General features: G+C 47.9%; 1 protein-coding gene across 4 annotated transcripts in view; it reads right to left on the bottom strand.

Annotated features, from left to right (window-relative positions):
- PKD2L1 (polycystin 2 like 1, transient receptor potential cation channel) overlaps positions 1 to 11,731 on the bottom strand; it is a 29,382-nt gene extending 17,651 nt beyond the window's left edge. Inside the window, exons 1-3 of one of the 4 annotated variants that reach the window (XM_074544898.1) lie at positions 11,511 to 11,731; positions 4,956 to 5,071; positions 983 to 3,513 (exon numbers count right to left, since the gene is read on the bottom strand). In XM_074544898.1, coding sequence (XP_074400999.1) covers positions 983 to 1,277 — 295 coding nt within the window. In that variant the 5' untranslated portion in view covers positions 1,278 to 3,513; positions 4,956 to 5,071; positions 11,511 to 11,731. Of the gene's footprint in view, positions 1 to 982; positions 3,514 to 4,955; positions 11,489 to 11,510 lie in introns of those variants that run through there. The other 3 variants (XM_074544896.1, XM_074544897.1, XM_074544895.1) reach the window with 3 other exon arrangements.
- Positions 11,732 to 16,569: the final 4,838 nt, after the last annotated feature.

Genomic DNA, 16,569 nt, shown 5'->3' with positions numbered 1-16,569 from the left:
ATGATACACTGCCTAAGAGTAATATGTAATTAGCTACCAAACCCACTCAGCACTGTTCCTTAGCCAGGAGAAATCTCTAAAGCCTCTGCTCTGAATTCCAGGTGAAATAGTAGTGTTAGACTGTAATGGCAAAGGCAAAAACATTGATCACAGAGGGGCTGTGCAATTCAGGACCAAGCTATACTGTTATTCAACCCCTCATACTATTAGAGGGTATGGCTCTGAGAGGGGTTCTTACCTTCCAAGTGAGGAAAAAAAAAAAAGACACATTGGCAAGAAATTTTTTTCTTTGCTTTATCTTTCCTGTTTTTAAAATATTGTGATTTTATGCCTTCTATAAGAAACTGTTCAAATAATGCCCTTACCCAGGACTGTATTCTGACAGGAGACTTATCTTGCCCCCAGGGTTTTGTTTGCCTCTGAGTAAGCCTACATAATATTTTATTCCCCTTTGTCTTTTAAACTGGAAAACAGCACCTCTTTCAGCTATCTTCAAGCAAAACATTATTTGACACATTGCTGTAATCCCCTGCATTTCAGCCCTGACAGTACTAGATTTTCTCTGGTAGATAGGGCTATAAGTTCTTATGCTACTGTAGCACAGGGGCCAATACCATTCTATCTAGAAAATGCACACAAAGACAGAATAGTCTCACCACCACAGTGATGGCTTCTGGGGATTCAGAGCACCTAAGATCTGCCAACAGATTCACTGCATGACCTTGAGCATGAGACCCACTAAGTCTCTTATCTTATGGTAAAGGTAACAGGACAGACCATGAAGCTACAGCAAGGCACACAGAACAAGGATGCTCCTTTCAGGTCAGCCAAAGATGATCTCTGGAGTAACGCTACTGCATGTTGAACAGGTCCCTGGGCTACACAGACACTATGAGGTTTTTGCCATTTGCATCCCTTCTCTTCCTCCCCTCGCCATTGCTCTGAGGGCTAATAAGTCTCTTCTAATGAGATAGAGATTTACCTCGGATGCCTCGGAAGATGTAGAAGCAGCACTTGAGGAAAGGACTTGTCCTCCCATTCACAGCTTTTCTCTGTTCTTCCTGGTAGGGCAGCGCATCCCCAACCTCTTCAAAATTCTCGTAGGGACTCTCCAGGACAGGTTTGGGGTTGTAGATGGTTTGAATTTTCAAGGAGGTAGAGGGAGAGCCATTGTAAACAGGATTGTCCCAAGCTTTCTTCCCCATTGTCTCCAGTTCATGCACTTCTGATACTTTAAGGTGGCTCTCAGCTCTGTTCTTTAGGTGAGACATATTCATGACTACTCACTGCCAGCAGAAGTACTTTTTAGCTGGAATTGTGACGATTGCCTGCCCAGACTGGAATTAAAAGTTAGCAGAGAGATAATCAGTGCCAAACAGCTTGTCTGCCTCAGCAGCCAGGAGAGGGCACACCAGCAGCTCCCCACAGACAGTAAGCATCCTCTCTTTCTTTTATATCAGCTCAGCTGGTGACACCGACCAGAGGGGTGGCACTGCCCCTTGTTAGGAACCACCGTCAGCCCTATTATCCCGGTCACCCTGGGAACATCGGCAGGTCCAGGAGTCCTTCCCTGATTCACAGCGGCAATGACAGAGGCAGATGCCGCCGTGAGAAGAGGAGGCAGCGGGGAGCGGGGAGCGCTCCGGGTCAGTTCGGGGCACCCGTGAGACCGGGGCAGCTCCGCTCGGGGCGGCGGGACCCGCGCCTGCAGCCAAGGGACCAAGGGCAGAAACTCCCCGAGCGGCAGCGCCCAGGCGGGCAGGCGGCACAGCATCCTCTTCCTTGCGGATTGCAAAAGCAGGGGTGAAATGCGGGAGAAGCTGGAGTGGTCGTTTTGGAAACCAGGGGCTGGAATCTCCTGCTTTCGCGGTATTTCCACAAGCTCTGTAGTGTCTGCCAGCCTTGAGGCAAGCCTGATATAAAAACAAAAACAAAACAACAACAACAAAAAAAGCACCACTACCACCAAAAAACCCACAAAACCAAAAGAAAACAAAATAAAAAACCCCAAACAAACAAAAAACACAAACAAAGGAAAAAAAAAACAAGCAAAACCCCAAACAAACAATGCCCCTCAAAATAAACAAAAAAAAGCCCCAGACCAAAGCCAAACCCTAACAAACCAAAACCCCATCAAGATAAAAAACAGGCAAAACTGGCAATAACAGTGGCTGGGACTTGCCTGCACCTACCTTGCCACTGGCCACCAGCGAGTAGTCATCCCAGGTACCACAGGTCCTGCAGGTCTGTGACTGTACCCTGAGGGGTCCCAGAGCTTAACCCCAGGACACCACACTTGTCTTGGTGATGAGACTATAAAAGAACATGTAGCCTGAGCCTGGTCCTTCCTCAGGTCTGAATATATAATTCAGAAGAGGTGCCTCTCCATGGGTACTGAGGGTTGCTATTTTTCTGGCATTACCCAAGAAAGCAACAAGACTCTCACACCTGTAGGCCCAGATGAGGATGTTTTCTCTGGACTCTGATGTTGCCAAGCCAGCTAGGAAATGCAGAGATGTCCCCTAGATGTGGCCTAAGATTGTGGCACTAAGCAGCTGCTTGAACAACAGTGAGACAAGACCTATCTTGCCACAGGGCACTAAGAGGCCACCCTTAGTGGCTGGAAAGGCACTGGAGGTCTGGGTTGGATCCTTTGACTGAATTTGGTATTATTGGGCCTGTTGTGTTTTATTACTCCCTTGCCAGATGAAGGCAGTGGCATGGGAAGCATTTGCAGAGCTCCCAGGCAGCAGCAATCTCAGGAGAGGCCACCTGCCAGAGCCAGCCATCCCTCCTGGGACCACACAGCAGACACCCCTGCCCATGCACAAGTGGCATGACTTACATGTGGAGTGCTGCTTTGGGGGAGTGTGGGGGCTTTTCACAGAGCAGCTCTTGCTGCCTTGTGGCACAGCACATCCCACCCCATCCTTCAGGAGCCAGGTACAGGGCAGATCTGCCTTCTCAGAGGCTGGGGCACAGAGCAGGTGGTGAAAGGGGTGATGTTGTCCTGTATTGAAAGACCAAGTCACCCACCTAGCCCAGAAGACAGGTCATGTCTGTGTCACCTGATTCTGAAGAGCCTAACACAAGGCAGAACCAAGAGCACTCTATAATTAAGGAAACACATGCAATGCTTTACAGGCAGCATGAGGTGACTCAATTTATGTAGGTCTAAAATACTCCTTTTCAGCCAGTAAACTTGAATGATAGGAGATGTGTCAGCTGGGGGAGAATATGATCCAGACTTTAGGACCTCATAGATCACTCTGCTGTGCCCTCTGTGGTGTTTGATGTGTGCCCATGTGGAGCAGCAGTATTTCCTGGCTAAGGAACAGTGTAGGTCTGGTAGCATCTGTGAGCACTTACCTCACATCTCTTTTCCTTACAGTGCTTTGGACCTCATTTGCCAAACTTTCATTCTTATGAAAACCAGCCAACAGAATTTCTCTTCTCCATTCTTCTTTTTCCCTTCTTTGTTGATATCCATTTTTCAGCAGGCCTAGAGGAAACCTTTCAGAGATACCCAGGGAAGACTGTTCTAAAACCAGAAACCACTATCACAACAGGATGCAGCATGTTAGAATAAGACAAAGTGCCACAGCCACTGAAGTGTTTCTGTCAGTGTGCCAAGCACACAGACCTTTAAACAATATCTCACTCACACTTAATTCCTTTGTTTAAAGAGAAGAGAGCACCAAAGAGTTCATAAACTCCCCCCCAAAAAGCACTCTCAAACACTGAATTAGAACTACAAAGTGTTTAGATGTCGTGGTTAGAAAAAGTCCTATCAGTTAATAAGAGCAGTCACTTGTTGGGACTGAAGGCAAATCTGCTCACCAGGCCCAAGAGGTCAGGCTGTCCAGGAGCTCACCAGCCTCTGCTGAAGTGGCCCTGCCTTGTAGGAACATTTTCACCAGCTAGAGATGGTGCTGGAACACCAGTTACAGACCAATTTTCTGTGCTGAATAGAGCTGGTAGAAGACCAGGACAGAAGCATCCAGCTCTATAACAGAATCAGTTTTGGCACACATTTTGAACAATATTTTTAATTTCTTCCAGAAGCTTAATCATCATCATTGAGATTTAAAGATTTACAGATGCCTTGAGAAATCTTGTATACAAGTTTAGCAGTACAAAGTATTCTATAGTCACTCTTCACTGCAACTAAAACAAACAAAGAAAGAGACACAACCATGCATAAACAATTCTATATCCAAGTTCCTGTTTTCTTACTTAGGGTGCTATGTTAATTCTCTTGGCAATAATCCATTTTCAGCAGGTTCTCATCAACACAAGCATTTGGTTCCCACTTCCAGGCAACACAAACAGAGCTACAGATAGTTGTTATCTCTATGGATTGCATCAGGAATAGGGAAAGGGAAAGTGGTGGTGGTGACAGCACTAATCAACTGTTAAACATCAGAAATAAAAAGCCAGACTTCCAAGCACAGTACCTTGGTGTTGAGTAAACTGTTTATGAGACATTTTGAAAAAATTCCCAGAACAGTGTATTAATAAAATTAATAAAATTAATAAAATTAAACCCATTAATGTTCAGGTGTTTTCATTATTTTTCATTTAAATGAAGTCTTCTCTGTTGATCTCTTTTCCTGCATCAAACAGGTGGATTTTATCTACATTTTAATAATACTTTTCTTATTCTAGTTATGTCCAGAGGCTAGAGAGACCATCTCATGAGACACTTGTTGAGGAACCAGCACAAAAGGTGCTTTCTGCAGACCAAGATATAAGAACTGTTTGAGTAAGCAGCCCTACACGTCTCCAATCTATCAAGATAAATCTGCCTGAGGAGGAGAAGGTGAAGAGAGAGTGAAGGACATTTTAGCTCAGGACAGGTTGAAATCGATCTATAAAAACTTGTTACCATGATGTACAACTTTGCAGTAAGTTTTCATAAACATCTGTACAAAGACATATTTACTAACACTTACATATTTCCTAACACATTGGAGAGCTCTTTTACATTCACGTATCCGTGCAGTGGCCTTCAGTGGGGACTTCACTGGCTGGCTGCAAACTCACAGGGACTGTGTGTGTGCAACTCCACCTGAGCAGAAAGAAGCAGGTATAGAAGGAAGTTATCAGGTCCTTTACAAGATACTATTGATTTTTCCTCTTTTTAGAACACAGAACTAAATTTTCTTGATCTCTAAACACAATTTTGATTACAAAGAACATTTCCTGTCACTCTGCAGGGTGTTGTTTTCTCGAGACTTCACTGTGATCCGTGCAGCTGTGCAGGGCCGTGTGTGGGCATGTTACCCCAGACACGTGCAGCAGACACGCTCTGTGCTCCCAGGAACTGTCTGGGCCAACTGGCACTGCTGGGAGAAAGTCTGTGCTTGACACACCGTGGGCAGTGATGAACGCCCAGCTGAGCACCACGCCTCACAAACAGAAGCGCCTCAGGAGGAGCAGCTTCAAAACAAGAGGTATTTCCTCCTGTGCAACGAAACCTGCTCTGGGGTGGCAACCAACCCACAGTTTACGCCCAGAGGTGACCCACACTTGTCACAAGTCAGGAAACTTCCATCAAGGGGCTAAAGGAGTCACTTCTCATAAGCTGGGCTGCTGTCAGTACCAGGGTGTCTGGATACAGGCTGCTCCTTTTATCCAGATTTATCACAGCCAGCAAGAAGAGGGACACAGACAGTCTGTGTCCATGGCATATCTCAAGCAAACACCTGCCACTGTCCCTGCAAAGACAAAGCAGGACTCAGACCAAAGATATCTCCCCCAACCCAGCTATCTGCCAGATGCAAGAGTTTCTGTATAATATCCCTGAGAACACAGCAGGCTGCAAGCTTGTGTTGAATAAGTGCAATGAGAAGAAGGAATGCTGATTCCTGAATATTTGTTTTTTGGAGAATGTTGCATTAATACATGTTGCATTAACACATCGGGGAAAAAAATAGCAGGATGCAACAGGTATGAGAGATGAGAGTGTCATTGCCATCAGCTTTATTAACAGAAGCAAGTGTGATGGAGAATGACAGTACTACATCCAGCTTTCTGATGGGATAGCTCAATTCATATAATGGGAGACTAGTAAAAAGGTCTCTGTGGAATTGTTTCCGTCCTCCAGAATTTGCATGCTTGCTGGTGTTCCAACTTTTAGATGCACCAGCACTTTTCAAAGCATTTAATCTCTGAAGCGTAGGTAATGCCTGTGGTTTTTTTCAGTTCATTCACAGGAAATCTTGCACTGAAATATTGTTTGGTTTCATTAGCTATTATTTATACTTTGGTGCTTTTCATCTACTCCTTAGTTGCATGCTTATGAGTTCAGTAAAGCACCTAAAACTCACTATTGTGACCACCAGGGTTTGCTGGACAGTGCTTAGCACACAGCTACAAACTGGCACAGGGTTGCCCTGCTTGAAACAGTGATGCTGCAAGCGAGCTTATCTTTTCTGCCTTTTTGGAGGAATCCCACGAGGATAGTGCTCAAGTCTCTCAGCGATGGCAGTCCAGCCCACCTCAGACGGGTCTCAGCTGGGGTGAAATTCCTCAGCTGAGCGCGGCGGGATGCCCCGAGGATGCCCGCGCACCCTTCCGCTCCTGCCGCCGCCGCCCCGCAGGAGCGCCCGGGCCGGGCCGGGCCTGGCCCCGCTCGCTCCGCCCGGCCCGGCCGCCAGGGGGCGGCAGCGCTCCGCGGCCGTCACGGCCTCGCTGCCGGAGCGCCCCGCGGCCCCTCGAGTGTCCGCGGTGTTCGCTCTCCAGGGCCCGGTGCCCGCTGCCCGGGTCCGAGCGCTCGGTGCCTTCCCGTTGGCCGCACGCACCGACCCCGCTGCCCTGGTGCCACAGCTCCCCCGGGCAGGCAGCGCAGCCCCGGGACGCGCCCGCCTTGTGCCCTTCGTGCGGCACTGCCCCCTCCTCAGGGGCTTTCTGCCTGGAACTGCATTCCCCAGCAGCCACAAGCGCTCGAAATCGCAGTCCCACCAGCATTCACCTGCCATACCACACTGGGCTTGTCCAAACTCAGTCAATTACTGCCTGTCACCCCGCTTAACAAGGACAACACGGGCAGAGCCAGCACAGCCTCAACAAGACCCGGCCTGTCCTCACCAGGACAAAGCAGCAGCAATATCCTACAGCCAGAAGCAAGGCAGCCAGCCTTCTTTAATGCTCAGCAGAGCACTCACTATCAACCAATCCCACCTGAGGAACAGTGCAGGTGTTTGTGATGAAGGGAGTGCAATTTATTCCACCTGGGAAACTTTCTCTAGCTGATTACGGATCTGTGTACGCAGCACAAGCTACAGCACGAGTGGCAGACACATGCTATGGAGGACATACCACAGCCATCTGCTGAAAGCTGCCAGGCTTTTTGCAGTTTAATCATTGCACATTGACTTTAGGAATACTTCCACCTCTCAGGGCCTCTGGCAGGGGCAGGCAATGCCAAATATCCCATGTGGAATAATTAAGGAAAAGTCCAAAGGGTGGGGCTGGGGGTATAAAACTGGATTAGCAGTTCAAACGTAAATCCTCAGCACTGGTTAACTGTCATGTAACTCATTCCTGGACGGGAAACTCACCCGGCCTGTTCCTGTCATGCCTGGAGCAAACTTTAGCAATAAAAGATACTGCAATCGGGGTCATCCAGGGAAAAATATCAGGCATTTCTGATACCTGCTGCAGTAGTATCCCGCTCTCCCTCCTCTAGCAGCTGTCAAGTGTCAGCAGTTGACATTTTGATGTTGTTTTTCCCATAGTCTATGGCTAAGGCTCACATGAACACATGCTGAAGAGGAGATACCCTGTTCCCAGGGGTGAAAGAACTGTTTGTGATACAACCAGCAGCACCAGAAGGAGGACAGGATCCCTGCATCTGAAGGCCTGGCACCTCCTGAGATGCAGCTGTGAGCCCCAGGGAGGAAATGCAAAAGAAGGAATCCTGAAATCTTTGGAAACCAAGACAGAAATCCTCTGGACACTAGAGCTGCTCTAGCTTTACCTCAGCACATCCTGAGCTCACTCCACTGTTCTTCTGGGGAAAGGTTCTGGCCAAGTCCTGGCTAGAGACCAGAGAAGCAGATTCCTCAGGAGCTGCAAATGATTCTCTGGTTTTCTGTAATCAAATCATTGTTTAGATGAAAATAATTTGTCTTCAATGCAGTTATATCCATTCAACTTGCACAGTCCCATGCTGCACAGTACGTATTTTTCTTTCCTTATTCCTCATCATGTAATTCCAAATAATCCATGAAGTTTATATTTTATAGGTAGGAAGACAAGATGGGAAAGGCTTAGGTGGCCGTTTGAACACCAAGAGTCTGTCATCAGTTTTGGGATTAGGTGCTGCATGTGATTGATATCCAGGGATGAGCCCATCACCTGATTAAGCTAGTTTTTTAAAGGTTATACTTGAGTAATTGAGAAAGAGGAGGTGAAGAAGGAGTTGGGGCCAAACCAGTCTCTGGCAACATTGTGTGTTTGCACACCAGTTAGCTCCTGTCTGTGTTCCAGTGCTTTCCAGACTCATTCTATCTCAGCATTCAGGATCCCAGTTAGCATTCATGCTAGCTGGGATCCTGGAGTATCAGGCAGCAAAGGATTCTGTCTGGATTCTCCTCTGTAATATTTTTACTTTTCAGGGAGGCTCTTCAAGACTTAGAGTTGCTAATCTTTACATGCAAATCCTTTTTCAGAGTTGTTATTCCCAAGGCACACCACCGAGTCAGCAGGCTATTTAAAAAGCAAACTGGCCACAGTGGACAAACAAAGAAATCCCTCAGGACTTGGGTGTCCCCAGTGCCAAGCAGAACCAGACAGTCACTCCCTGTGTCTGTAGTATGCCACTGTTTGTACACCTACAGTTCACCCTGCTTGTAGTGTGGCACTGTGAGCACACGCTCCACTGCTGTCCACAGACTCTTATCTGCAGAGCTGCTGTCTCACCAAGTTACCTTCCCAGTGCAGGTTGGGATAGTTGACTCTCCACCTCAAACCAGAGCTTTGTACTTGTCTAGTGAATTGCATCCTATCATTTCGTTCAGTCCATGTATCCCATTTGCTAAGATCTTATTGGAAATCTAAGCAGGGTGACCTCCAACATATTTTCTACTCTTCTTAGTCCAGGACAGTCTACAGGAGGAAGAAGTTTGATCTGCCTTTCTTCATGTGTATCAGCAGGGAAATTCAAAGTACCTATGGCTGCCAGAGTTGTTACAGCAACCCTCAGACTGAAAGTGGGGGCTCTTAGCCCAGTTTCCCAAAACCTCCACAACCATCTTCATCTAGGTAAAATTAGGAACATAAAACAGTGGTGATAATGTCATGTAACTCTACACCAAAAGCCATAAAATTCTGCTACTTCACCCTTACCTTTCTTTTCTCAAAGAATCAGGAATAAAATCAATTATCAATTAGAGAAAGCTGAAGTAATTTTCAATACTGGTTGTTCTTGAAGTTTATATCTGAATCCTCTGCAAACATGATCCATTCAGACACAGCTCGGACAAAGGAAAACACACACCTTCCAAAACACACCAAATGCCTGCTGAGTGAATGTGTGAATGTGTGTGTACTGTACAATACTGTCACAAGATTTTAGAAACAAAATGAGGATGCTTTAAAAAGGTAGCAGAAGTAGCTAAGAAAAGATTGTCATCTGCTCAGGCTGCAGGGTCCCCTCAGTGTTGCCTGCTCAGGATTTCTTTTACACTTGCAACAGAACTTTCTCTCTATTAACACTCCAGACACAAACACCAGGTTAATATGGGACACTTTTACCCACCAAAAGTAACAGTAACCCAGAAGTCTGCAGCTCTTCACTTTAAGTGAGGAGGTAGACATGGAAAGGCAAGAGTATTTTCAGCTCCACTTTTTAGAGGAGACAGGGTAGACAAGTTCTTTAAAGACCTGAAAAGGCAGCAAAACCAGGCAGGCAACTAAAGGAGCAAGCAAGAAAATCTAAAAATGTTCCTGGCCAGAAACCTAACAGCTTGTAGGACCTTTTGCTGGGCAGAAACGTAACAGCTTGTAGGACATTTCTCCTTAAGGACTCCAAATGTCCTTTACTGGGCCAGCCATGCCCACTGCTGCAGCCTATGCACCATGGTGGGGAGGCACTCTGCTCAGAGGGAAATCCTGAAAGATTTTCAGTTGCAAATGGATGTAGACAAAGACAGGAGCACCATCCCCGTAGGCCAAAAGAAAAAAATCCCCAAACCAATAAAATGCTGCTGGCGATGTGTAGGTCTTCACTGGGAAAAGCAGAGAGCGAAAAGAGAAAAAGCAATGCTGGCTTCTGGAGGAGTGCAAAGCTCTCTGGTCAAGTGCTGGTGTCCAAGAGGAAACAAAATATTCACTTTAAAAGCAACTGAGGTATGGATGTAGACAAAGTTGGAAGCAGCAGACAGGGATAGGCACACACCCCATCTTTGAGGTTTTCATCTGTGTGCCATTGATAAGCCTAGAGTAGGGAGCATTGGGTTGAGTGTCCAGGAAGTTTGTTCTTCCTGCTTCTCATCCCAGCAGCATGTGTGCATTCTCAGGGCAACCTCACCAGAGTCTCCGTGCCAGGGTATGCCTCCCCTAACAGGAGTCTATCAGAAACCTCTCCAGGATAAAAATGAATATCTGAGATTCAGCCAGCAAGTATGTAAGGGAGATGCCTCCCAGATCTTTAGACCCCAGGCTATTTTTAACTTTGGTAAACTATTTTTGTTCTCCTAAATTTTGGGACAGCCATCAAAAGGTCAGGTTGCTGTTGCAGCAAGGAGACAGGGTGGATGGCAATGATGCAGAGCACGCACACAAACAGGATAAACAGCGGCATGGGACACTGTGCTCTGCCCAAGAGGCAGCTGCAAACTGACCTTGAATGCGCCCTCGCCATTCCCGGTGCTGCAATTCCCCCCTGTGCTGGCTATGTGGCAATGTGTCCCCAGGGCTCACGCTCACAGCCACGCAGCATCACCGCTCTCCCCACACGGCTGGGGAGCCGCCCGCAGACCCAAGCGGGTGTCGCGGACGTGTGAGGCGCATCTGAGCCGGGCTGACAGCGCGGAGCACGGGACACTGCGGCACTGCCCCCGCCACCTCAGCCGGGCCAGATCTGCCACCAGGAGGTGGCATTCCTGCAGATCCCCGCTCGGCACTCCCACGGTGCTGGCAGCCGGGGATGGGGTTCCGAGGAGGACGGTGCCAGCCTGAAGAGAGGGGCAGGAGATGTAGGCTGCAGATGGGCAGAAGAAGGCACGGAAGGCCTGGAGGAGGAGACAGGCCGGCCGAGATGAGCCGAGCACGCTGCCCCCCGGGGAAGGGAGGCTGCAGCAGTGCAGAGGTGCCGCTGCCCGGCGAGCGCAGGGCGGGGATGGGCGCTAGGCATGCGGCTCCTTGGCACCTGGCCTGCCATATCTGATGTGGGTAGAAGGACACCAGAGAGCACCAGTGCTGAAGAGAGGGTGGCAACACAAAGACCGCTGTGTTCCTCTGGTCCCCATCCCCTTCTCCCCCTCCTCTCCCAATTTATTTACCCGAGTTCAAAAGACAGCCTCACAGTCCCGAGGGGCTGGCTGAAGTGGCCAAGGGGTGGGCTGTGAGGTCATCTTCAATGAGGGCAAAAATCCAGTATCAACAATGCTGCCCATTGTATGGCCCTGTTTAGACAATACCGGCTGGGTTCTTGCTGCTGGCAGCCCGAGGACTGGGAGCAAAGCCTGTTTGGGGTAACAGGAGGGGAGGAGGGTGGGCAGGGTGTGTGGCACAGAGTCAGACTGCAAGGGATGGAGCAAAGTGCAGAGATAAGCACCCTATCCCAGTCAGCAGCAGTTATCAGCCTAATTCTTGATGCTGATAAGATTATCTTGACAGCTTATTCTCTCATCAATGACAGGGAATTTAGCCATCCTGGCCATAGCCTGAAGCCATGGCCATCACCCCAGTTACATTTGCATTCCCTTCTAACCTTGGCAATAAGACAAGAGTGATTTCAGCTACTTTACTGACTCCCTTTAACCCCACGTTTCCCACTCAGCATCAGCAGGGTGGCCAGGTAAGCATCAACTTCTTCTTCCAGCCCTTGCCTTTCCAAAGGCAGCTGGGGGTTTGGCCATTGATACTCTTCTGGGTGCTCCCACCTGAGGAGCCCAGGTAACACATATTGAGCTTAGCCATGCTTGAAGAGTGAGGATGGAGCAGGGGATCTTCAAGAATTTGTGGAAATTTATAGAGCAATAGTTGATGTTTTAAGGTGTGTGTATAGTGGGGAGAACATGACAGAAAGCAAGCAAGTGACCAGGATGCTGCCAGTTCTTGTAAACATGAACAGCACTTTTGGTAAATGCCATGATACCAGGCTCCTCAAGTCACTGTGTCTGGAGCCAGGTGACTAAACAATTCCTAGCTTTCCATTTCCAATATGAAAGCCATTTGCTACCTCTCCTGGACAAGGAAGAGTGTGTGAAAATATAACAAAGAATCATCACCTTCCAAAATAAAGCATGGGGAGAAAACAACATCAAACAAGGATGGTGATCCCACAAGCTGGCATCTGATCCCTGGCACCTGAACTCCTGAAACACACAAGCCCTAAGGACCTGCAGCTGCCATCGTCCTTCAAGCAGGCATTAACTCTGAACTCTTGTAGACTGAGCCAGGTCCTGTCCCAACTCATTCTGAAGCCGTGGTCCCCTACCCTATTTCTCTGCAACACATAACTGTGCCCAAAAGTCAGCTTGTCAAAACCAGAGGCACCATTAACCTGAGAGACTGCTGGCAGCAGTGGTGAATGATGGCAGTGTTCATCTGATCTGCAGAGTGGGCTCAACACCTTTGAAGAGCAGATTCTTTATGAGGGTAAGGAGGAGGGAAAGCATTGGTGAAAGGATGGAAAGCCACCCCAGCAGTGCCCTTTGAATGGAGCACCCAGAGCACCCACACCCACAGCATGATTCTCCTACCTCCAGAAAAAGCTCTAAAGCTGGAATTGCTTCAGGCTTCTTCAGAAAATCAATTTTTGCAAGCCTTTATTTTTGGCATAGGGTTAATTTCTTTCCCCAGTTTTCAGCTTATTCCCTCATTACTTGAGTCCCCTCTTCTTGTTTCAACTTCCAGCTGTGAAATGCAAGACAAAGTGGGAGACAGGGAATGTTGTTAAAGAAGATAAATAAACAACATTGAACAAACCTTGCAAAGCCCTTGCAGCAAGCATGTTTGAGTTCATGGCTTTTTCAACAGTTTTAGGGGGTAACTGAGGAGATCCAATAAAATTTCCAAGATGTCAACACCAGATGAAATAGATGAAATCCCCTTGCAAAACTTACTGCTAAATGGAAAAGCTTTTTTTTTATTATTTATTTTTTTGAAGGGGAGACTAGGAAGGAATGTGTTATGGTAAAAGAACCTTAGCTTAGTTTTGATGTTTTTATCTGCATTCTGGCACTGTGGTAGCAAAACCAGGGTGGTTAGTGCATCTCAGGACTGGAATGTGACAGTTCTTTCTCTTAAAGGGTCTGCTCACTGATACTGTCTTGTGGTAAACCTCACTGCTGGTTTGTGCCTCGTTGTCCCCAGTCTTAACGAAAAGCTGTGAGACCCTCTGACAAAAAGAATTCTGCAAGAATTTTTCACTAGTGTGAAAGCTGAGCACCAGTGCTTCAGCTGAGTCCTGTATCTGTGGGAAGGTCTTAGGAAGTTGGAAAAAGCCTTGCATTAGACCATGTATTTCTAAAGAAATCCGGTGCTGAAGTTCATGGCCTGTGCTGCCCATGACACGGCTCTGCTCGTTGCTGCCATGCACCATGGCCCTGGCATTGCATCAGCTCTTTTATGAAAGACTGTGACCCTGGGCAGCAGTCACCAGATACAGAAAAATTGAATCAGTTTCCTGAGGACGACGGCTGAAGCCAAATCTTCGTGAAGCAGTTTGGTGTACACCACGAGCAATGTAATTCTGCTGAAGGCTCAGCTGGGAAGTTCTCCCTGGAAGGAGGGAAAAACCTGTCTGGAGAGATACAAACTAGAGTGGAAAAGCCTGATTTAAGCTGTATTTCTGTGTTTATGTAAACATGTCTGTTTTCCCACCTGGGCTGCCCAGTGAACCCCCTTTTGTCTCAAGCCTTTGAGCAGCAGAGCTGAGACAGAAGTCTGCAGCTGGGGCTCAGATGGGCAGGGCTGGATCGTGGGCCAGGGGTGTGCAGGGTGCAGGCCACTGGCATGGCCAGCAGCTCTCCACAGGAGGGAGCCTGGCTGGCACAGCATGGCCAAGCCTCTAGCCCACATAGGGCCAAAATGCTTTTCAACAGCAAGGCCAGATCTGCAGCAGTCCAAGCACTGGAAAAGCAAACCACACTGCAGACTCTCCACTTTCTCACCAAGGTGTCAATGCCTGAACCTCGTGGCCACATTCAGGAGCATTAACCTGTTGCAAAGGTGATGAAAATGGCAGCTGGAGAAGTTGGCCAAGCTGTGCAGGGCATTTCTCAGGACTGTCCTTGGCACAGAACACTTGAAACCTGCCAGGTGAGCACAGCCTCAACAATGGTAAAGATCCATCTTTCCCTCTATGCAAAAAAAAAAAAATAAAATTGTGATGGCCACCCCCCAAGCTAACTGAGCAGGGGAATATGCAGAAAACTTATTCATGTTGTGAGGGAGCAGCCAAATGTGTTCTCAATTTTAGAGGGTAAAAGTCTAGCTGCCCTGTATAATGCCTCATAGTTGTACTCCAGGTCTGAGGAAAGAAACCTGTGGAAAAGGAAAGAGCTCTGGTGGGTCTGAGTATCTGCAAAATTGCAAACCTTGAATTCCCCAAAGCCTCACTGTCATCCATCAGTAGCAATTCCAGGTCTGCCCCTGGTTCATGACATTGAGATTATTTTTCCCATGTGTTATGAGCTGGAGAGTACCTTTTTAAAATCATCAAGTACCACCTTATTTTTTAAAAAAATTATTTATTTTCTTGTTTTCTTTTGGAAATAGCAGGAGTTGGGTTTCCTTGGGGTAGTTTTTAGCTCAGTTTGTAGTTCTTTCAGCACTCACATAGAAAATAGGTAGAATCTTTAATTCAAACATAATTTCTCCTCAGTGTTGTTAACCAAACATTTAATGGAGAGTCTTAAAAGAGACGGTTGAAAGTCTCTCCCTGACTCATGTCTGCTTTCACCATCCAGGAACATCTTCTGATTTGGGCTCTCAGTTTAGATATTGTGTCTCAAAAGGTAGGCATGACTCAAGATCCTAATATCAAGTTTAAACACATACTCCTCACACACCTCTTTGTCCATGATCATGTAATGAAAAAGCAGGGACATATTTTTGCCTTTGCTGGACACCTCTGTATCTGGAGAACAAATGGGCTACTGTTTTTCATTGTCACTTTTCCCTTCCAGTGATTACAATGCAACTCACTTTTGACAGCTGCCACTGAATAAGTCTCGATATGTCTGAGCAGGATCAGCCCAGGGATGGACTCTGCAAGATCTTGGTTGTCTATCTGCACCTCGTGTGGTCAGCTCCATCACTGCAGGAGAGTTCCAGACGGGATATACGTCAGAGGATATGGGCACACTTTTGGCTTTTCACGTCCGTGCTCCACTCCCAAAATGACTCGTGTCAACAGGGGACAGAAACTGAACACGGGACACACTATTGAGTAGGGGAAGGAGCTACACGAGGTCCTGGCCAGGGTGATGGCTGTAGGGTACCCTAAGCCTTGGTGCTAAATCACTGAGGCGTCTGGCACGGTGACCACACGGTGGAGTTAGGAAAGCTGCCTCCGGCTCTGCCACCGAAAGGGTTTGATTTGTAAGAGCCCTGGTTTTCACTTTTAATAGTGAAGGTTTCTGTGGGATAGAGTTTGAATTTCGGATAGATCTTGGGTTTTGGATAAAGACTGGATATTGCTGGCACTACTGGCTAGCAGGAAGGTTGTTAAGGAAAACAGCTGATGGCAAACTGAGCTACTACTTTTTCCTTCCATCCTCTGCTGAAGGCACTGTTTTCTGGGGACAACAGACAGGATTCTTTTTAAAATGTTACAGCCAATAGTTTCCAAACTATTTGCGCATATCGTGATGGACATCTACACAGACATACATGCTTATCGGGACGTACGTTGTAGGCTGCTTTTCTCTGCAGGAATGTGTGCTTTCCATACGCGCACACACGTGCAGATTGCGCCCCAGACAGATCCCCACTACAGAGCAAATGTTTCATGCTGAATCCCCTTATTCCCCCGCCGTAACCCACATCCAGCCGGGGAAGGGGAACGGGGCTCCCGACATCCCTCACCCCTCGGGAGCCCCTTATTCCATGAGGGGCGGCCCTCGCGGCGGCGGAAGGGGCGGAAGGGGCTCCCGGGGCACCGTAGCAGCCCCGGCGGGCGCGGAGCGGGGCGCGGGACCGTGCGCGGAGCAGGGCGCGCAGCGGGGCGCGCAGGGTGCGCGCCGCGGGGAGCGAACAGCAGATTGCGGGCAGCCAATGGCGACGGCAAGCCGAGGTGGCACCAAATTTCCCGCAACCAATCAGCTCGCAAGGGGGAGGGAGGGGAGAAAAAAAAAAAGGGAAGGAAAAAAAAAAAGAAAAAAGCAGCCA

The sequence above is a fragment of the Zonotrichia albicollis genome, chromosome 7 (genome assembly GCF_047830755.1).
Source record: "Zonotrichia albicollis isolate bZonAlb1 chromosome 7, bZonAlb1.hap1, whole genome shotgun sequence".
Taxonomy (NCBI): Eukaryota; Metazoa; Chordata; class Aves; order Passeriformes; family Passerellidae; genus Zonotrichia; species Zonotrichia albicollis.
This window is presented reverse-complemented; position numbering and strand designations above follow the sequence as displayed.